The 23,284-nt window shown below is 37.9% G+C and overlaps 1 protein-coding gene across 1 annotated transcript in view; it reads left to right on the top strand.

Moving 5' to 3' along the window:
- SUCLA2 (succinate-CoA ligase ADP-forming subunit beta) overlaps positions 1–21,925 on the top strand; it is a 44,781-nt gene extending 22,856 nt beyond the window's left edge. The window contains exons 5-11 of the mRNA XM_019971260.2: positions 4,458–4,586; positions 7,390–7,528; positions 14,833–14,994; positions 15,085–15,227; positions 16,699–16,819; positions 17,312–17,400; positions 20,999–21,925. Of these exons, the coding sequence (XP_019826819.2) occupies positions 4,458–4,586; positions 7,390–7,528; positions 14,833–14,994; positions 15,085–15,227; positions 16,699–16,819; positions 17,312–17,400; positions 20,999–21,073 (858 nt within the window). The 3' untranslated portion in view covers positions 21,074–21,925. The remainder of the gene's footprint in view (positions 1–4,457; positions 4,587–7,389; positions 7,529–14,832; positions 14,995–15,084; positions 15,228–16,698; positions 16,820–17,311; positions 17,401–20,998) is intronic.
- The last annotated feature ends 1,359 nt before the right edge of the window (positions 21,926–23,284 follow it).

Raw genomic sequence — 23,284 nt, 5'->3', positions numbered from 1 at the left:
CAGAAGCTCACTGAACTTGTGGTCTAGAGCTGTCATTTTTTAAAGTTCTGGTCAGAAACATAGAATATGAAATTTACTGTCTTCAACTGCTTTTATGTGTATCATACCTAAGATCTGGTGCCATCACTTCATGGCAAATAAAGGGGGGAAAATGAAAACAGTGACAGACTTTATTTTCTTGGGCTGCAAAACACTATGGATGGTGACTGCAGCCGTGAAATTAAGACTCTTGCTCCTTGGAAGAAAAGCAATGACAAACCTAGAGAGTGTATTGAAAAGCAGAGACATCACTTTTCTGACAAAGGTCCATATAGTCAAAGCTGTAGTTTTTCCAGTATTCATGTATGGATGTGAGAGTTGGACTATAAAGAAGGCTGAGCGCAGAAGAATTGATGCTTTCGAATTGTGGTGTTGGAGAAGACTCTTGCGAGTCCTTTGCACAGCAAGGAGATCAAACCAGTCAGTCCTGAAGGAAATCAACCCTGGATATTCATTGGAAGGACTGATGCTGAAGCTGAAGCTCCAGTACTTTGGACACCTGATGCAATGAACAGATTTATTGGAAAAGACCTTGATGCTGGATAAGATTGAGGGCATGAGGAGAAGGGGATGACAAGGAATGAGATGGTTGGATGGCATCATCAACTCAGTAGACATGAGCTTGAGCAGCCTCCTGGAGATAGTGAAAACAGGGAAGCCTGGCATGCTACAGTCCATGGGGTCGCAAAGAGTTGGACACAACTTAGCCACTGAACAGTAACAACAATATTGAAATCTAGTCATGTAATATTACATTAAAAAGGTACAAAGATGTACAGGGAAATATAAATCTTCCACCCACCCTTATTCCTCTACCACACAGTTTTTTTTCCTTGAAGACTGATACTTTTTAAAAATCTTTTTTTGCCTAAGTATAATAACTCTCTTTAAAAAAAAAAAATAAATAAATACTCCCAGCCTCATCTCTTTGGCTATTGCTGTATTTTGAGGATTTGAAACACTGTATTGTTTTCCAAACAGTACTGAATGTTTTGGTTTGGCCAAAAGGTTCATTCAGTTTTTACCATTAAGACAGCTATAGTAGTGCTTAGTTGTTTTTAATTTCATTTGAAACACTTTTGTTAGATTTGTGTTGTGACAGCTGTCAGATCAGTGAGCTTTAAAAAAAAAAAGACATCACAATTGGTAAATTTTTGTATAGCCATTTTAATATTGAAGATGGAAGAAAAAAGCAGTGTTTTTGGCATATTGTGTTTTATTGTTTCAAGAAAGTAAAAATGCAACTGAAATACACAAAAAAGATTTGTGCAGTGTATGCATAAGGTGCTGTGACTGAGTGAATTTGTCAGAATTGGTTTGTGAAGTTTTGTGCTGGATATTTTTCATTGGACAATGCTGCTCGGTCGAGTAGACCGGTTGAAGTTGATAGAGATCAATTATGCCTTTTGCTGCTGCTGCTGCTAAGTTGCATCAGTCGTGTCCGACTCTGTGTGACCCCATAGACGGCAGCCCACCAGGCTCCACCGTCCCTGGGATTCTCCAGGCAAGAACACTGGAGTGGGTTGCCATTTCCTTCTCCAATGCATAAAAGTGAAAAGTGAAAGTGAAGTCGCTCAGTCGTGTCTGACTCTTTGCGACCCCATGGACTGTAGCCCACCAGGCTCCTCCGTCCATGGGATTTTCCGGCAAGAGTACTGCAGTGGGGTGCCATTGCCTTCTCCAAAATGTGGCTTTTGTTTTTACTTAAAAAACCGGATGAAGATTTTGGCCAACTCAATAATATTATTTCTTTACTTTATATCTTGAAATGAATTTGTTACTGAAACATTTAGATGCTGGGGTAGAAGAGTGAAATTAGTCTTTAGGGTTTTTTTTTTTTCTTTCCTGAATTAAGAATCATATATTCACTGTAGAAGTTTCTTTTTTTTTTTCTTCAGAAAATGTTGTTGCTCATCGCCAAATAGTGACACAACAAAGTAAAATAATAGAAGTCTTATTTAATGTTTTACTTCTTATCTTTTTTGTGTGTCTGTGAATAGTGCGAGGGTGCACATTTAAACACACTTTATGTTAAAAAAAATTTGAGTATAGAATCAAGGGTTTTGTACCTTTTTTTCTCCATATTATACTACTGAATCATTTTCCGTTCCAGAAGCATTAAATAATCTTCAGTAGAATGTTTTTTACCGTTTCCTATTTTTGCATATTAAGATTATTTCCAGTTTTGTGCATAGATTGGCAAATCTGTTAGATAATTTTGCTTCAAGGTTTTTTCCTTAACTGATCTTCAGTTCAGTTCAGTCGCTCAGTCGTGTCCGACTCTTTGCGACCCCATGAATCACAGCACGCCAGGCCTCTCTGTCCATCACCAACTCCCAGAGTCAGGTGAGTCACTCAGACTCAGTCAGTGATGCCATCCAAGCATTTCATCCTCTGTCGTCCACTTCTCCTCCTGCCCCCAATCCCTCCCAGCATCAGTGTCTTTTCCAATGAGTCAACTCTTCGCATGAGGTGGCCAAAGTACTGGAGTTTCAGCTTTAGCATCATTCCTTCCAAAGAAATCCCAGGGCTGATCTCCTTCAGAATGGACTGGTTGGATCTCCTTGCAGTCCAAGGGACTCTCAAGAGTCTTCTCCAACACCACAGTTCAAAAGCATCAATTCTTCGGCCCTCAGCCTTCTTCACAGTCCAACTCTCACATCCACACATGACCACAGGAAAAACCATAGCCTTGACTTACACGGACCTTTGTTGGCAAAGTAATGTCTCTGCTTTTGCATATGCTATCTAGGTTGGTCATAACTTTCCTTCCAAGGAGTAAGCGTCTTTTAATTTCATGGCTGCAGTCACCATCTGCAGTGATTTTGGAGCCCAAAAAATAAAGTCTGCCACTGTTTCCACTGTTTCCCCATCTATTTCCCATGAAGTGATGGGACCGGATGCCATGATCTTAGCTTTCTGAATGTTGAGCTTTAAGCCAACTTTTTCACTCTCCACTTTCACTTTCATCAAGAGGCTTCTTAGTTCCTCTTTAGTTTCTGCCATAAGGGTGGTGTCATATGCATATCTGAGGTTATTGATATTTCTCCTGGCAATCTTGATTCCAGCTTGTGCTTCTTCCAGTCCAGCGTTTCTCATGATGTACTCTGCATATAAATTAAAGGAGCAGGGTGACAATATACAGCCTTGACGTACTCCTTTTCCTGTTTGGAACCAGTCTGTTGTTCCATGTCCAGTTCTAACTGTTGCTTCCTGACCTGCATACAGATTTCTCAAGAGGCAGGTCAGATGGTCTGGTATGCCCATCTCTTTCAGAATTTTCCACAGTTTATTGTGATCCACACAGTCAAAGGCTTTGGCATAGTCAGTAAAGCAGAAATAGATGTTTTTCTGGAACTCTCTTGCTTTTTCCATGATCCAGCAGATGTTGGCAATTTGATCTCTGGTTCCTCTGCCTTTTCTAAAACCAGCTTGAACATCAGGAAGTTCACAGTTCACGTATTGCTGAATCCTGGCTTGGAGAATTTTGAGCATTACATTACTAGCGTGTGAGATGAGTGCAATTGTGCGGTAGTTTGAGCATTCTTTGGCATTGCCTTTCTTTGGGATTGGAATGCAAACTGACCTTTTCCAGTCCTGTGGCCACTGCTGAGTTTTCCAAATTTGCTGGCATATTGAGTGCAGCACTTTCACGGCATCATCTTTCAGGATTTGAAATAGCTCAGCTGGAATTCCATCACCTCCACTAGCTTTGTTCGTAGTGATGCTTAGGAGACTTAAAAGTTAACTTAATTGATTAGTATTTATGTCTCATTATATTCACGATAATAGCTGGAGCTCTTCTTTGAAGGTAGATAGCTTTCTTTTTCAGAGAAGGCAATGGCAACCCACTCCAGTGTTCTTGCTTGGAGAATCCCAGGGATGGCGGAGCCTGGTGGACTGCCGTCTATGGGGTTGCACAGAGTCGGACACGACTGAAGTGACTTAGCAGCAGTAGCAGCAGCTTTCTTTTTCACTGACCTCCAGTAGCCTAGAGATTATAAATCTGAACATTTGTTCATTAGATTTTCCCTTTTAAGTACCAGTAAACTGTTTCTATTATTTTTTTAAATGTTCTTTAAACAATACTTTAATGAACCTTCAGTTCTTGTGAGAAATGTAGAGGTTATATTTCACATATACGTGTATATTTATATTGTTTGGTATACATTTTGTATATATTTTTAATCCTTTTCCCCTCACTGGTAAGACAGTGTCTTCCTTCTCCTTTTCCATTATTTCAGTTGAATGTTTAGAAGAACAGTGTAGGAGATGCAAGGACAAATTCTCAAGGGGGTTAAAAAATAGTGGGAAGTGACAGATGTATAAGTTTAATAGTATGCATGAATAGATTTTAAGATTTTATTGATGGGTCCAAAATAAAATCTAGATGTTTTTTCTGTTTCCCTTCCTGCTAGGGTCCTGTATTAATAGGAAGTTCTCACGGTGGTGTCAACATTGAAGATGTTGCTGCTGAGACTCCCGAGGCCATAGTTAAAGAGCCTATCGATATCGTAGAAGGCATCAAAAAGGAACAAGCTGTCCGGGTATGTTGTGTTTTGAAACATTTCTAGCTTTTAATTGGATTATTGCAACACTTAAAGAGAATTAACTTTATGTAAGTGAAGTGCTTGATAAAACTTCTGAAAACATTTTTTTTGAGTGTCAGGTATGTTAAATCTTGTTTGAAATGGAAACTTTTTAGAAGTATGTACAGCATTTTACTTCATATCCTCCATAAATATTTTAATATGTATTTTTAAAAGATAAGGATTCTTTTAAAAGAGCCACTATACGTACCATAGCCATACCTAGTAAAATCAGTATCTTCACTTACCCAGTCATTCCCGTTCCCTAGTTGTCTCATGTTTTTTTTTCTTTTAGAATCTGTTTGAGTTGGGATCCACATAAGTTCCTTCATTGCAGTTGGTTAATAGGTCTCATAGGTCTCCTTCTGTTAATAGCTTATAGGTTTCCTTTTCTTCACTTTCTTCATCCATTTTCTTTCATTTGTTGAAGAATCTGGAGTGATACTTTGTTTTTCATACTCTGGATTTTACATCTGCATGGTGGCATTTAATGTGTTCCTGTCCCCCCTTTATTGCCTAAACACTGTATGGAATGGTAGTGACACTGTCTCATATACCCGTATGATAGATCAGTGATTTTATTTTGAGGGTCTTATGGGTGCTTTAAAGATGCTGATTAAAGCTGTGGGCTTTCTCTCAGTGTATTCACATGCACAGTACATTTTGCCTGCAATTTCACTAGTTTTCTGTACCATCCTTCTTGTGTGCCTCTGCCTCTCATTACATTCCCCCCTCAAAAAGAGCTCTCCAAGACAAAAACTTAAGTATGAAGTTAATTATGGTGTGTGAGAGTTGCTTGGTAATGTTTGTAATATTGCTATTAAATTGTTTATATATAAAAAATAAGTGACCCATCTTAAAAAGAAGTTTGAGTATTAAAGTTTGAATGAAATTAACATCTCTTATCAGGAAACTGTCAAACGAAGCTAATGGTATTGAAGTACAGTAGAGCAGGAATTTTGACTGATACAGAGACCTCCCTGATAAAGCGTGAAGCAAGTCATTTAGGCAAGTGAGTGGTATAAATGTTTAAAGGGGACAGAGATTTGACTCATTAGATAGTTATATGAGAGTGGTAACTAGAGTCTTGAATTTAGATGAGAGAGAAAACACTTGATTTACAACAGTATTTGAAGGAAGAATGTACTAAGTTTGTAGCTTTTTGAGTGATGGATGAACGGAAATACTACTCAGTATAATGCGAGACAAACTGATGTCATACTGGGCTGATCAGAATTCTTTTGCAATTCTCAGATGTTTAAATTTAAAACAGTAGATTGTGACTTCTGAAAAATTTCTAAATGAAATGGTACTTTTAATTCTTCTTATTCTTTTTTTTGAAATGTCTTAACCCCAAATGGCATTTCTCAATTAGATCATCCACTTTATTTGTATTTAATTGTTTGCATTTGAATTCTTATAGAAATCACATTCACTTTCAAAGAATTTAATATTTTCTATTGTTAAAGTTAAATGTATTGTAGTATTAGATAACAATTGGAAAACAGGAGAAAACTCCTCCAGAGGGTTCCTGAGCAGCTGTGGCAGTTAGGATTAAAAAAAGAGACATGTAACTTCCATACATGTAGCTTCTTCTGTAGGTTCAAAATTGCTTATAAAACTTTAAAAAATTATAGATTTTTGATCACCTATAGAACTTGTGAACCATAGCCTCTGGGTTGAGACCTTGGTGTATGTATTTTTTAAAAAGCTCTTCAGGTATATTTAGCAAGAAATCTTTGCTCAAGACTGTGAACTCTTCTACTAGATTGGAAGCTTGAAAGTGAAAGTCGCTCAGTCATGTCTGACTCTTTGTGACCCCATGGACTATATATAGTCCATGGAATTCTCCAGGCCATAATACTGGAGTGGGTAATCTTTCCCTTCTCCAGGGGATCTTCCCAATTCAGGGATTGAACCCAGGTCTCCCATATTGCAGGTAGATTCTTTACTAGCCGAGGCACCAGGGAAGTTTAAGTTTAAGGTATCTTTTGAATCTAGCATTTATTAGGTGCTCAGTACTCTTGCCTAGAAAATCCCATGGATGGAGGAGCCTGGTGGGCTGCAGTCCTTGGGGTCTCGAAGAGTTGAACATGACTGAGCGACTTCACTTTCACTTTTCACTTTCATGCATTGGAGAAGGAAATGGCAACCCACTTCAGTGTTCTTGCCTGGAGAATCCCAGGGACGGGGGGGCCTGGTGGGCTGCCGTCTGTGGGGACACACAGAGTTGGACATGACTGACGCAACTTAGCAGCAGCAGCAGTAGATTTTTGAATGAATAGGATGATACTCATTTTACTAGTCATTTTACTGAATGTAGACACTCTTCATAAATTACCTAAAAGGTAAAATAGGGTTAGTATTTTGGCCATTGTTTTTAGACCAGTGGGATTAGTAGTCTACCTTTTCTATGTAGTTTTAATAAAATATTAGCCTCTTTTTTCAGTTTAGGTTGGCTATAAGACTCAGTGGCAGTATGGAGGGTATGGGATAAACATGAGAACAGAAATTGAGGTGAATGGCAAGTCATTTGACCTCTCGAAATCTCTTTCTTTGTAAAATGGGCATATTACCTGCTTTGTGAGGATTTTGCATAGTTTTGTTTAACCATTTATTGATAATAATGATTAATATTTGATCATAAATGATTCATGCTTATTATTTAAATGATAAACTACAAGGTTATTTATTTGCAACAATTTAATGTTGATTGGATGTTATGCAGCATTCTTGTAACAAAGAGACATATTGCTTTCAGCTTGCACAGAAGATGGGATTTCCAGCCAGTATTGTGGATTCTGCAGCAGAAAACATGATCAAGCTTTATGACCTTTTTCTGAAATACGATGCAACCATGGTAGAAATAAATCCAATGGTAGAGGATTCAGATGGAGCTGGTAAAGTATCTTCTTTCATCAGACATTGATTATCTGTTTAGCCCCTATCATATGCTTCACTGAGGAATTGAACTCATAAGGAAGTGAACTCATTGCTATGTAGAAACTTGTTTTATAATGAAAAGAGTGAATGTGAACGTTTGAAAAGAGTGAATGTGAACAAAGAGACACATTAAACGAACACTTTATATATTTACACACAGAGGGATTAAAGCTGTACTGTATGGCAGCTAACAGTCACATGTGGCAGTTAAAATGAATTGAAATGGTATAAGATTAAACTATTTCTCAGTTGCACTAGTTACATTTCAGGTACTCTGTAGCCCCATGTGGTTAGTGCATTAGCACACACACAGAACAATTTCATTCTTGCACAAAGTTCTGCTGGGGAGTGTTTTGTTAGAGTATTTAGCACGGTAGTGGATAGTTATAGTTTGGAAAAATTAGCCATTTTAATCTCCCCAGGTTTCAGACTTTAGAGACATGATTGTTTTTGTACAAAGAGTATATTTTGATACTGCTGCTGCTGCTGCTAAGTCACTTCAGTCGTGTCCGACTCTGTGCGACCCCGTAGACGGAAGCCCACCAGGCTCCCCTGTCCCTGGGATTCTCCAGGCAGGAACACTGGAGTGGGTTGCCATTTCCTTCTCCAATGCATGAAAGTGAAAAGTGAAAGTGAAGTCGCTCAGTCGTGTCCGACTCTTAGCGACCCCATGGACTGAAGCCTACCAGGCTCCGCCGTCCATTTTGATACTGGAATCCTTTTAATATTAGGGAAAAAAGATTAGCTTATCACTTTGACAGCTTTCCTTTTATATGTGTTTAAAAGGTAAGTCAGATTTTGAATTATCATCCCTTCCCTGTATAGATATTCTAAAAATATAAGCTGCTTTATTGTAGCCTAAGTTTTTCTTGGTATTTCACATTAATTGCTTCTTTTGCTGTGATTTGTTAGATTTTGTTTCACATTTCTTTGGGCATTTCTAATCTCCTTAAGCATTTGTAGAACTCTTTCACTTTTGTACTTCTAATGAGTTCTGTTATTGTAGAAATCAATTTTTAGGTGGTCATTTATAAAGTAGTGTAAAGACAAAGGAGTAAATTCTCTTGTGATTATAGAGGTAGTTTATAAAACTAAAATTAATTAAATTTTTTAAAGAGTGAGGGCTGAAACACATTCTAAAAGTGAAATTTTAATAATTTGTATAGGAGAATTGATCTGTATAAAGCTTTCTTTTTTCCTTTTTTTTTTTTTTAAGGGAGGCAGTTCTTAACCTATTTATTCTTTTAGATTGACATTACTTAACCTGTTGTGGGTCAAGGACAAATTTTAAGAAATGCAGTGAAAATGGTATGAAAGCGAGTAACACTCACCAAGGAATCACCAGTGTTGCCATGGGTGCATGTGCACATGCACTGTGGAAGTCTAAAGTTGGATGTGGTTTAGAAATCCTCAGCTTCCTTAAAGCCTTTAGTCCTGCGTTTGGTACTTGGATGTCACATTACTAATTCCTATTGCTAGGCAACCTTTAGAATCTTTTTTTCATGTTTCAAAACCAGTCATGCTGGAATTTTATTGGAATTGTATTATCCCTATAAATTGTTGGGGGAAAATTGACATATTTCTAGAAGTCAGGTTTTCCAACTAGAAATACAGTTTTTTTCCATTTATATTTTTTAAAATAAGGCATCTTTTGGAAGATATTTCTTTTTAGATATATTTGTAGAAATATATTTTTTGTTGCTATTTTGAATAGGATTTTTTCTGCCATTGTATTTTCTTACTGTTTATTGCTGCTGTACAGAGACTTTTGATTTTGTTCTTTATTTGTTGATTTTAATTCTGTCATTATATTTGTTTTCCTTAGTCTGAAAAGTATCTCTACTATGTTTCAGCTTGTCTCCCTCCCATGTTTGGGTTTGTTTTCAGTTTCTTCTTTCATAGTACATAGTTTTGAATTTTGACTGTACAAAAGAGACATTTTATGTATACTTTGGTTTCCTACAGTAAAGTTTTTTCTTTTTTTAAAATATTTCTCTCTATAAACAAAAACATAGCAAATACTTTGTGCCAGGCACTGTTGTAAGAGCTTTTCAAATGTAAACCCTGTAGTTCATTAGATGTTTATTACAGTTCTGTGAGGGTAGGTCCTATTACTATCCTTACTTTATAGGGTAGGAAACTGAGTTATCAAGAGGTTTAAGTGACTTACCTGGGGACACATGGCTAATGGTAGAGCTGGACTGTGAATCCAGGTAGTCCACTGCAGAACTTGTACTCTTAGATATGACACAGTTGTATGACGGGGATATTTTGGGTAGAGAGTAGTCTATCAGCAGTATTGGAGAAGTAAGGGATTAGCTGTTAGGGTAATCTTTTAGTCTGGGACTTCCCTGGTGGCTCAGTGGTAAAGAATCTGCCTACCAATGTGGGAGGATGTGTGTGCTGTGTGCTCAGTCCAATTCTTTGTGACCCCATGGGCTGTGTAGCCCCCCATCAGGCTCTCCTGTCCATGGGATTTCCCAGGCAAGAATACTGGAGTGGGTTGCCATTTCCTTCTCCAGGGGATCTTCTTGACCAAGGGATTGAATCCGCATCTCCTGAGTCTTCTGCATTGGCAGGCAGATTTTTTACCATTGAGCCAGGAGGCCAGGTTCAATTCCTGGGTCAGAAAGGTCCCCTGGAGAAGGAAATGGCAATACACTCCAGTATTCTTGCCTGGGAAATTACATGGACAGAGGAGCCTGACAGGCTAAAATCCATGGGGTTGCATGACCTCTCAACTAAACAGCAACAGCAGTCTTTTAGGCTAAGAAGCTTAGTAGTAGTCCAAACAGAAGGCAACAGAGGCAGTGGGAATGGAGAGGAGAAGGGTTTATTTTACAGATGAGTTCAAGCTCAGGCTCTGTCAACGCATCTACATTTCTCATAGTACCTTCTTTTATGTATTTTGAATGGAGGCTTCAGATCAGTGTACTCTGGGTAGTTCTAAACATCTACAAATTGATATGTTTTATTTATGAGGTACATATTGAGTTTTGAAAGTAATATTTAAAAAATAGGAAATATTATCTCCTTTTGTACTAAGTTACCATATGACAAGATAGTATATACATTTGGGGAAATTATCATCGTATTCCTTAAAATAGTAGTTTAAGGACATTTTGAATGACTAAATTTGGAATTATTTCCTTTGTGCACAGTTCTTTTGGAACATATCTGCTGCACAGAATTGAAGTATACCTGTTAATTTTTACTGGTTTAATTGTTTGAATAATTTTAAGAGGCAAGCTTGTAGACCGTAGACTTACTTTCCTAGTAATGCTCTGAAAACATAGGGTAATATTAAAATATACATATGTATTTGAATAGAATTGCTTAAATAGCTTGTCATACCATTGTTGGGGTTTCTGAGAGATCTTCCAGTGACTACCCGTCTTCCCTGCCTGAGTTCTAATTAAAATGGATCTGACAGCTAAATTACAATTAGACAGACTTAATAAATCTATTCACATATGAGGCTTTAACAGGGCAGTCCTTTCAGGGATAGGCTATGCCTTGGGAATAGCAGTTGGACATGCTTGTTCCCTGTGGGAAGCTTACTCCCAAAAGGAAGAAAGTTTGAGCTAAATTATGCATGTCTGGTTTTACAATGTCTAGATTAACTAGATAGTTAATTTACTTCCCTTCCTCTGGGAAGAAGTAAGTAAAGAGACAGTGAGGACACAGATGTTACACTAAGTGAGCCCTTTGGATGTGAAAGGAAACATTCAGAGTCGGGGATTTGCTCAGCTGCTCCCAAACATTCCACAGTATTTTCTTTACCCACTGAGCTCAGCCATCAAGCCTGTGATCTATCAGGGTGGATGTGGAAGTTTTGAGGGACAGAGATTAGCTATCTGTTTGCATAGTCTTGTTCTGCTTTTGAGGCTGTCATTCTAGTCCTAGCCGTTGTTCCTTTGAATGTTATGGGCACACCGATAGGTAGTTTGAATTTTTACCTCCAGAAATTTCCAAAATGGGTCAGAACAGTATACCAGTGTCAGCCTTTTAAGAAGGTGTTAGGCTTAATTCTGGAAATTTACTCTTTTCTGTTTCTGACTCCAGATTATGTCCAGTCATCTATTGGAGTATCAGAAGTTCATGGGTGAGATTAGATTATATAGCATTAAAATTCTCTGAAATACTTTAATAGTAAACTGCATAAAGACACACCTGAGACATAAAGACACAAATGTGATAAAGTCCAAAGGACCTAGAGAACTGAAGTCCCAAGTCAGATTCTTTTATCTGAGTTAGAAATTCAAAGAAATTAATGTTCTTAGTAATTTCTTAACTATTTTCATTGAACAAGAGGCTGTGAATTCTAGATACAGTTTAAATTCTTTCAGCCAGGGCAGTTTGGATTTTTTTTTTCATAGGAATATTCTCTGTAGTCTCAGAAGTTGCATTATTTGAATTTCAGATCTCTTATGGGCCTCAATTCTAATGGTGTACAAAAGGTTAATAATACATATAAGTTTATCACAGCTTTGACCCTCTGTTACCAAATTTGGAAAAAAAAAAAAAACACCACCACCAAACCCAGGCCATTCCCACTGCCAGGAACAGTGATCTCAGGCACAGTTATTTCTCAGAACCATGTACTTCATTTTATGAAGGGTCATGGCAGAAACTCAGGCTTCCTTGGTGGCTCAGACAATAAAGAATCTGCCTATAATGTGGAGAGACCTGGGTTCAGTCCCTGGGTTGGGAAGATTCCCTGAAGGAGGGCATGGCAACCCACTCTGGTATTCATGCCTGGAAAATCCACATGGACAAAGGAACCCAGTGGGCTACAGTCCATGGGGTTGCAAAGTGGACATGACTAAGTGACTAAGCATAGCACAGCACGTGGCAGAAACTCAGTGAAAGCTGAATAAAGGAGAGTGGATTGATTTTAGTCTCACCAGGACGCCGGTGATTATTTTACTTGTGGACTTCAAATCAGTTGAGAGAAATCTCTGAGCAGCAAATTAATTTTGGCCTAGTAACGGCACCCCACTCCAGCACTCTTGCCTGGAAAGTCCCATGGACGGAGGAGCCTGGTGGGCTGAAGTCCGTGGGGTCGCTAGAGTCGGACACGACTGAGCGACTTCACTTTCACTTTTCACTTTCATGCATTGGAGAAGGAAATGGCCACCCACTCCAGTGTTCTTGCCTGGAGAATCCTGGGGACGGGGGAGCCTGGTGGGCTGCCGTCTATGGGGTTGCACAGAGTTGGACATGACTCAAGTGACTTAGCAGTCATTTTGGCAATTAATTTGGCATTTGTGATTTATAGGGGTGAAAAACCAAATATGTACATCTCTTAAAAGCTTTCCCTCTTTTGAACACTATGAATTGAGCGTGGGCTCTGTTTACTGGTATTACACACACCCTTGCTTAGTTAGCAGAGTTGTCAGTGGCTGGTTCTACTGACTGTTACAGAGCTCAGGCCTAGGAAATGTGCTTCCTAGGTATTTCACCCCAGGTTGTTTTTATTGGAGAATCACCCTCAACTGAGTGAACCTGTCTTGATCTTGAGTCTGTATGCCTCGGAAGCCTACTAAGGATTGGTTCCTTAGTAATGTAATCCATGTAATCCTCATTTTAAAAAAATAGATACACAGTTGATCATTGAAAAACTTGCATTTGAACTGTGAGGGTCCACTTATATGCAGATTTCTTTTTTTCCAGTAACTGTACATCAGTATTACACAGTCTGTAGTTGGTTGAATCTGTGGATGCAAAGCTACAGATATGGAGGGCTGACTATATAAAGTTATATGCAGATTTTTGGGGGGATGTATCTTGAGCACTTTTTGTGTTTACTGAAATATTCTTCTAAAACATTTACTTTAATGTTTATAATCCTGTCATATATAGATATGCCACAATTTATAAATTTGTAAGTGATTATGAAAATACAAGGGATCTGAAGCATTACAGTCTAAGAAACATATATATTATCATTCACCAGTGATTTCATATACTGTACTTTTCAGTTTAGATTTTCAATATGTTTCATTTCATAGTTTTATTATCTGCTGATATTTCTTACCTAGTGCTTTATTACGAACATATTTTCCTTTAAGTCGTTTTAAACATGTTTAAAAAAGCTGTTTCACAGTTCTCTGATAATTTAAAATTTTAGTCATCTTGGGTTTTGTTTCTTTTGACTGCTTTTCCTTTTTACCATTTGTTACATTTTCCTGTTTCTTAAGAGATCTAGGAATTTTTATATGGACATTTTGGGAGGCTGAATTCTGTCTTCCTCTGAAAGAATGGTTGGCTTTTGTTGTTGTTAGTTAACTTGGCTGACTCCAAACTTTGTCTCTTGTTTTGGGCAGCAGCTGAAACTGCTTGGTTCTTTTCACCTCTGTCTGTTTAGGAGTAAGGAGAATGTTGTGGTTAGATTGGAGCAAGGAAGGGATAAAATACTGAAAGATGAAGTCAGAGAATTAGCCTTCGTAAGGACCGTTTTGGTAGAGTGCTGCAGGTAAAAGCCTGATGAGAGTGAATTTAAAAGAGAATGGCAGGAGGAAAACTTGGTACAGTGAGTTAAGCGCAGGTATTGGCAGATAATAAGTATTTCAGGCTTTGTGGGCCATGTGTAGTCTCAGTTGCTGCTGTTTTTCTCCTTCATTTACCCTTTCTTTTTTCTTCTTGATAACTATTTATTCATAAAAATGTAAAACCCTTTGTTAGCCCACGGGCCATAGTTTGCTGACCCCAGGTTTAAACAGATAACTTTTTCTGTGAATGGTGCTGTATAGGAAGAGGAGAGTAAGCGAGGAGGTAGCGGGTAAAAGAGTTTCTTCTTTCTTTTTATTAGGTGGGGGAAAGGGTAGCTTTTTTTGCAAGCCAGTTTAATTTAGCCCATGGAAAAATGGAGTGGAATTTATGGTGCTGGAAAAGCAGAATTGCTGTGACAGTGCCCTTGAGTTGGGACCCAGAACCCAAGCAATGGAATTAGCTAAGAGCATGGACTGTTTTTTCTTGGTAATTAAAAAGAACATTAAATGCGCTTCGGAGGTTTTTCTTTCTTCTTTATCTGTTGCTTAGGACAGATGTAGAAGCAGTAACTTTAATGGGACAGTTTTAAATTCTCACATATTCTTATTCAGGAGATAGTTTGAATCAGTTGTGAACATGAGTTGAAATACTTTCAGTAAGTAACCAAATGTGTTTTTCCCCTAAAGTAAAAAAACATTTGATTATTGTATAGTTTTTTTTTTGGTCTATCTTGAAATTAAAATCGCTTTCTTTTTTTCCTTTAAAGTGCTGTGTATGGATGCAAAGATCAATTTTGATTCTAATTCAGCTTATCGTCAGAAGAAAATCTTTGACCTGCAGGACTGGACCCAGGAAGATGAAAGGGACAAAGATGCAGCTAAGGCAGATCTCAACTACATTGGCCTTGACGGAAATATCGGCTGTCTAGGTACCACGTGTTCTTGTGTTAGAGTTGGATTGGTTAATCTTATTTTCTTTATGTTTGTCGCTTACACAAATCATTTTCCTCTCTTGATAGTGAATGGTGCTGGTTTGGCTATGGCTACAATGGATATAATAAAACTCCATGGAGGGACTCCAGCCAACTTTCTTGATGTTGGTGGTGGTGCCACAGTCCATCAAGTAACAGAAGCGTTTAAACTTATCACTTCAGATAAAAAGGTAAGGGCAGAACCTATGTTTTAGATTTGAATGGTAAGAAGTAACTTGATTAATTAGTAGAGTACATAGTTTTACTTGTTGAGCATACATAGGTCATTAATAAATATTTGTTATTGATGGTGCTCTGTATTTTTTCTTGGTGTTAGATTCTAGAATTGTTTAATACAATTTTTTATTTTATTGCTCTTTCCCTTTGAGTCTGTGGACTTATTTTCCATATTCAACTTTATAAAAAGCATTAAACTAAAATGAGATACAAAATATGCTTTGTTTCTTTTGTTTTATAATTATTCTTTTTAAAATAAATTTTATTGGAACTATATTCCTATAGTTTCCTTTGGCAAAAACTCTAAAAGCAGAGCATTATTTAATTACCTAACTGTTGACTACTTGTCTGAGCCACCAGGGAATCCCAATAATATGAACTAGAGTTCATATCTATTTCTAAGCATGGCTTTTTAGGCCTGTGTGCAAGAATGGAGAAAAGCATGTGAAAAGTTCCTGTGCTGGGGCGCTGGAGTTAGAAGCAGGCCAGGAGCCGGGGGTGACAATGTGGATAGCATTGAAGTAGCTGTATACATATGTCCATTTGTATTGGACACTGGGCTTGGATTTTGGAACACATGGTTTTTTCCTTCAAGGCCTTTTATAGTGTGTTGAGGCTAATGAATGTAGTGCTATAGAAGAACAGAAGACAGGGCTGATAAACTGGGAGAATCAGCATGGCCTGACTGTGATGATGAGAGAATGCTGACCCAAATAAGCCCTGATGTTTGGATGTGGCATGTATTCAGGAGTGGTCACACTTGTTGAGTGCTTTGGGGGACCTTGTGTTTGTGGAAAGTGGTAGAGTTGATGGGGAAGAATGAAGAAACGATAGTAAGGACTAAGCTGGAGATCTTGCATATAACGTTGTCTTACCACATGGCCTGGGGTAATGGCTCTGCTTAATAGGAAGCAAGTAAACAGAATCGGGAGGGAGGTCTTGTTAATATGGAACAGGAGAGAAAAAACTATGAACTAGGTGTTGAAATTACCCAACGAGGGGAAGGAAATTTTGGTGGGTGGTGGACTGCCAGACTTCAGTGGTGAGAGCTGCATGCAGAGTATGGCTGTTTGGTCTGAAAATGTTTCTGTGGGGTTAACTTCTATAAGGCACAGGTAGGGCTTCCCCAGTGGCTCAGTGGTAGAGAATCTGCCTGTAATGCAGAAGACACAGGAGACACAGGTTCAGTCTCTGGGTGGAGAAGATGCCCTGGAGGAGGGCACGGCTGCCCACTCCGGTATTCCTGTTAGGAGAATCCCACGGACGGAGGATCTGGTGGGCTGTCGTCCTAGGGTTGCAGAGAGTCAGACACCAGTGAAGTGACTGAGCACACACACAAGGCCCAGATACGAGTGTGCTCCTGAGAAGGAAGGAAAAAGAGTCATTCCTTTAAAATTTTAATCTCCCAAAACATTTTATTGACAGGTACTATCTATTTTGGTCAACATTTTTGGAGGAATCATGCGGTGTGACGTTATTGCCCAGGGTATAGTCATGGCAGTAAAGGATTTGGAAATTAAAATACCTATTGTGGTACGGTTACAAGGTGAGTGTAAAAGGTATCTTGTAATTGTTTGACTAACTCTAAAAGTTAAAAGTTCATAATTAAACTTTTATTTAAACTTTTAAAAGATCATTATTAAAAGTTCATAATTCCAAGGGGTTTATTTAAATTTAGTTTTAAATAGCTATATTTTTAAAATGAGAGTGTATAATAGAGAATTTTTTAAATGTGAGTTAAACAAAATCTTAACATTGGGACAAAATTGTTGATAGTTTTGTTTGGTATAAGTTGATACATTATTTGGTATGTTTTGTCTTGAATTCTGACTTGTCTGAATTACCATTAATGTGATAAGGCAAAGTATTTTACAAGATGGCTCCAGGTTTTTACAATATTTTCTTTGGTTTAGAAGCATTTGTATTAAATGACAGAAGTTGGTTGAAATTTTATATTTGTGGTATATTGTGACAAACATTTTAAATGATTTTGTGTATGTATTTAAAGCACCTTTATATTTGCATAAATCATTTCCAGGTACACGAGTTGATGATGCTAAGGCACTGATAGCGGACAGTGGACTTAAAATCCTTGCTTGTGATGACTTGGATGAAGCTGCTAAAATGGTAAACGGGTTATGTTGATCGAAGGAAAAATTTGCAGTGTCTGAAAGTTTATAGGCACTTAGATTCTAAAGTGAACAGCTAATACTGCTAATAATTAGTGTTTCACTTAAATACTAGGAGTATTGAATCCCATATACCTATCATATCCCATATCCCAACATCCTAAACAGTTACCAACTCATGCCCAACCTTGTCTCATCTAATTTTTACCTACTTCCTTCCATTGCCCATGATTATTTGGAAGCAAATCCCAGACACTATATCGTTTCATACATACCATCATGTACATATAAAAGATAAAAGTATTGATGATATAAAGGAATTATTGTTATTTCAGATGGGATAGTGGTATTATGTTTATATTTTATGAAAAAAAATCGAGTCAGTGTTGGAACATCTCTGATTTTCTTAAATATATTTTGCCTATAATCTTTGTTAGATTTAGGATCAAAATAAATCTATGCTTGCAATTGGTTAATATATCACTAAATTTCTCCTTATAGATTCCCCCTTGCCCATCCCCCACCCCCCTTTTTAAGTTCATTTGTTGAAAACAAAACAGGCTGATGGGCTAGTAGTGTCTCCTGTAGTCTGGATTTTAATGATTTTATAGATAATGATTTTATCTATGGGGTGTCATTTAACAATTTATTGACCAGAGGTGTGTTAATACATTGTTACCTGAGCACTATTCTGGAATGTTTCACTATTATAATGTTTCACTATACTGGAATGTTTCAGTATTAACTTACATAACATATTGCTGGTCACAGGCGTTAGTTTCTGCAAAAAATCCCCTGGTCAGTAATGCGTTAACATGTTCCTTTGCTCCTATACTTCCTGTAAACTGGTAATTCAATGTATAGACTTGAGGGATAGTAGGAGTCTGGCTAGTTCAGTAATTAGATGTGAGGTGAGGTGAAGGGAATGAATAGGTTAGAACTTTTCTCTGAAAATATGCTTGTTTGCAGTGAGAGCCTGAATTAGGAAAAGCTTTTTGGACATAGAGAGAAAGGATAAGAGTCACTAGGAGCTTGATCAAATAGACCGTGAAAGATAAAAGTGAACAGTTGATTTAAGTTGTATCTGTAGTGTTTTTCTAGTGAATAAGAGGTTATGGAAGTCATGACAGTATTAATAATATGGTGATAATATTAGCAATTGCTACCATTTATAATTTATTATGCATGTAATGCTAAGCCTTTTTTTCCCCTTCCACTATTACCTGACTTAATATAAGTTTGGTGATATAATATCCACTTTTATAGATGAAGAAACAAAAGCTCGATACATTAATCTTATTCAGGATCACATGTTGTAAACATCAGAGTGGGACCTGAACTCAAGGTGTCTAACTTTAAAACTTTCTCTTAACTATTCTGCTGGAGAGGAGAGAAGCTAAATTTGTTGTTTGGTTTTAGATATGTTTAATTTGTATATTTTATATGGTACCAGCTGAATATTCTCAGATAGATTTATAGAGAGAACATTGGAATTCAGGTTGATAATTGTTAACTTACTGACAGAAAGTAAAATAGTAACTTCTAGATTCAAGCCCCTATCCCAACATTCTAGGATTATATACATATTTTTAAAATCAGCTCTTATTTATTTATTTATGGCCATGCTATGTGGCTTGCAAGATCTTAGTTCTCTGACCAGGGATTGAACTTGGGCCCTGGCAGTGAAAACTATAAGTCCTAACCACTGGACCACCAGGGAATTCCCCAAACTTTTATTTAGATGTGCTTTGCATTGTGTAGTATCCAGCCAAGACAGTCACTATTTCTGTCGTCAAAGATAGTTAAGGGCTGCTGTTGCTGCTAAGTCACTTCAGTCGTTTCCGACTCTGTGCGACCCCAGAGACGGCAGCCACCAGGCTCCCCCGTCCCTGGGATCCTCCAGGCAAGAACACTGGAGTGGGGTGCCATTTCCTTCTCCAATGCATGAAAGTGAAAAGTGAAAGTGAAGTCGCTCAGTCGTGTCTGACTCTTCGTGACCCCATGGGCTGCAGCCCACCAGGCTCCTCTGCCCATGGGGTTTTCCAGGCAAGAGTACTGGAGTGGGGTGCCATTGCCTTCTCTGATAGTTAAGGGCAGCAGATGTAAATAGACATTTCTCCAAAGAAAACATACAGATTGATGGCTACCATGCACATGAAAAAATGCTCAACATCGCTAATTATTAGAGAAATGCAAAACTACAATGAGGTATTACCTCACACCAGTCAGAATGGCCATCACTAAAATGTCTATAAATAACAAATGATGAAGAAGGTGTGGAGAGAAGGGAAATGTACTACCGTTTTTTGGTGGGAATGTAAATTGGTGAAATCACTATGGAAAACAGTATGGAGGTTCCTCAAAAAACTAAAAATAGAACTACCATATGATTCAGCAGTCCTACTCTTGGATATATCTGCAGAAAACTGTAATTGGAAAAGATAAATGCACCTCTGTATTCATAGAGCAAATTTACAATAGCCAAGACATGGAAGCAACCTAAATGTCCATCAACACAAATGGATAAAGACGATGCATATATATATGTATGTATGTATACACACACACACACACATTCAATTGAATACTACTCAGCCATAAAAAAGAATGAAATAATGCCATTTGTAGCAACATGGATGGACCTAGAGGTCATCATACTAAGTGACGTAAGTCAGAGAAAGACAAATACCATATGATACCACTTACATGTGGAGTTTAAAATATGTCACGAATGAACTTACTTACAAAAGAGAAACTGACATAGACATAGGAAACAAGCGTAGGGTTACCGAAGGTGAAAGGGAGGGGGAGGGGAATAAATTAAGAGTTTGGGATTAACATATATCCACTATTATATATAAAATAGATAATCAGCAAGGACCTGCTGTATAGCACAGGGAACTATAGTCAATATCTATAAGGGAAAAGAATCTGGAAAAGAATCTATATATGAATAACTGAATCACTTTGCTGTGTACCTGAAACTAGCACAACATTGTAAATCAACTAAAATTCAATTTTAAAAGAGGAAAAAAATAAAGATAGATATAAATAGGGCAATGAAAAAGAGGTATATACATATATCAGACATGTATCCATTTAATACCTTCTGATTTTATATATGTGAATAAAATGTAGTGTGGGTTATAATATGCAGGTTATGAAGTGTTAGATTTGACTGTCCTTCTAGGAGTGGCAAGGGCTTCCCATGTGGCACTAGTGGTAAAGAACCCTCCTGTCAGCGCAGGAGAGGTAAGAGATGTGGGATCGATCCCTGGGTTGGGAAGATCCCCTGGAGGAGAGCACAGCAACCCACTCCAGTATTCTTGCTTGGAGAATCCCACAGATAGGGGAGCCTGGCAGGCTGCAGTCCATAGGGTCGCAAACCATTGGACACGACTGAAACAACCTAGCATGGATGCATGCCAGAGTGGCAAATGCTTCTGAGACTGTGAAGTGGTTTATACCAATGTCAGAATAGCCCAGATGTTTTAAATGAAAAGGATTGAAGATGCAGTTAATTTCGCATTGACCAATTGTTCTGATTCTATGTTTTGGTGAAAATAGAGACAAAGATTGTTTTCTTTTCCTTTCAGGTTGTAAAGCTCTCTGAGATAGTGACCTTAGCCAAGCAAGCCCAGGTGGATGTGAAATTTCAGTTGCCAATCTGATCTGAGAATCCAGTGGTCAACTGAGGATGTTAAATGTGTTATAATTGTTAAAAGTACTGTGTTCTGTATTACTATTGTTCCTTTTCTCTTCAGCGTGTGAAGCTTTGGGCATAAAAACTAAAAGCGTTTGGTCCGCGTTTATTTCTATTCAAAAGGGGCTGTTTGTATAAAGAATGTGTAAGGCAGTTATCTAGTTTGTTCTGTTGCAGCTTTCTTTTTCACTTTTACAGAATATGCCCATTTATTATTGCAGTATGCCAGTTTATTATTGTTGGGTACAGCATTCTTCATTGATAAAGAGTCTTATGAATAAAATAAATATGAAGATAAAACTTTATTCTTTAGTGTTAGAAATGTATTATATCTAATAAACTAGTTTCATCAGTAGAACAATGTATTAAAACAATGTTTTATATAAGAAGTGTTTATCTTCAGCACCAAATACTTAACTAAGTATATCAGTCGCTATTTATAAGCAGATCTTTCAAACACTCCCCAGAATATTCTTTTATGTATTTCAGTGAAGTAACTTATGAATTATTTGAACATTGTTTTAATCATTACAAAACTCTTGATAACTGCTAGTCCTCATGATGATCCTGTGTTATTGAGAACCTGAAGTTTGTATCAAGTAAAGGTATATTTACTAAGGACTTGGCAGACAAAATTAACAATGTCAATTTAAATTAATAAAGATCTCCCAATGTGATTTGGATTAATTTTTTTTTTCCTTTTTAAGTAAACACAGTAAAAAGTGATATGTTTATCATTGCACTAAATACCTCTGAGGAACTGACTTGTAGATTGTGTACTAGGAATGATACTTGCATATAATAAAGCAGTCTAAAGATACTTCACTTGAATTCCACTGTTTATGTGTGTGCCATCTGGTGCTCTTCTCCAGAAAAGCCTACGCTGTCCTTGGTGTCCCAGTTCATACATGTGTGTGTGTGTGTGTAGATGTCCATCTTCATTGCATAGGACAGTTGATAATTTAACTATTAACAGGTTAAGTACCATGGGAGGAAATATCAGCCAAGGAGTAGACTCTGTATGTAAACATACTGGTGAATTTGAGAACTTCTACCTATTTCTTGAAATGTGATCGCACACACATGAGAGGCAGCATAGCACAATAAGGGAGCACAGAATTTGAAAGTAGACTATCTGGTTTGAATCTTGCTTCCACTACTTACTAGCTATATAAGCTGGTCAAGTTTCTAAATTTCAGTGTACCTCAATTTCCTTAGCCCCTTTCTCATCCTCGCTAGAATTACTTAGTGGGGAGAGGGAGATAGAGGCAAAGAGAGGAAGGGGGGCAGTTATATAGGGAGAACATGAAACATACATACGTTCAAACCACCTATATCATATGGTCTGTCTTCCCAGCCGTACATTAAAAGACTAAATCAGAGCCATTGAACCATTTAGAATTGTGATAGTTATAATTAAAAGTCCAAAGCCTTTAGCTTTTAATTAAAAAAAGAAATCATTCCAAAAAACGCCAGCCAGTGATTAGCTCAGAAAATACTGACATTTGTTTTGGTTGGGTCTAGTCAGGAATTAAAGACTGCTTGGTATGTCAGAGAGGATGTAATACAGGCTCCTGGTAATACTAGTTTTTTCTTATCTATTCTTGCATAATAGATTATCCCCAAACTAGTGATTTTCAAATAACAAAATTTTAACCTCACAGTTTGTATGTGTCAGAAATTTGGAAGTAGTTTATCTGGGTGGTGGTCCTGGTGATGCACTTCCTTGCAGGTTTGAGGACTCCTTCCACGATGGCCCCCGCTCATGGCCGTTGGCCTCCATTTCTCCCCGTGTCGGCCTGTCCTCGGGGCTGCTTGACTGTCCTTGTGACAGGGCAGCTGGCCGCCTCCGGAGCGTGTGATCCAAGGGAACAAGAAGGAAGTCGCCCTGCCTTTTGTGTTCTAACCTCAGATATTTGTGTTCTCATCTCATTGTCCCTTCTGTGACACACCATTAGAAATGAATCAGTAAGTCCAGAGATTTCCCTGGTGGTCAATGGCTAAGACTCTGAGCTTCCAACACAGGGGCTCCAGGTTCCATCCCCGGTTAGGGAACTAGATCCCACACGTCACAACTAAGTTCTCAGGCCACACGCAACTAAAGATCTCGCATGTCGCAACAAAGATTAACAGATTCCGGGTGCTGCAACCAAGACCCAGCACAGCTAAATAAATAAAT

The sequence above is a fragment of the Bos indicus genome, chromosome 12 (assembly GCF_029378745.1).
Source record: "Bos indicus isolate NIAB-ARS_2022 breed Sahiwal x Tharparkar chromosome 12, NIAB-ARS_B.indTharparkar_mat_pri_1.0, whole genome shotgun sequence".
NCBI lineage: Eukaryota > Metazoa > Chordata > Mammalia > Artiodactyla > Bovidae > Bos > Bos indicus.
The sequence above is the reverse complement of the archived record's forward strand: the minus strand, read 5'-3'. Positions and strand labels throughout refer to the sequence as shown.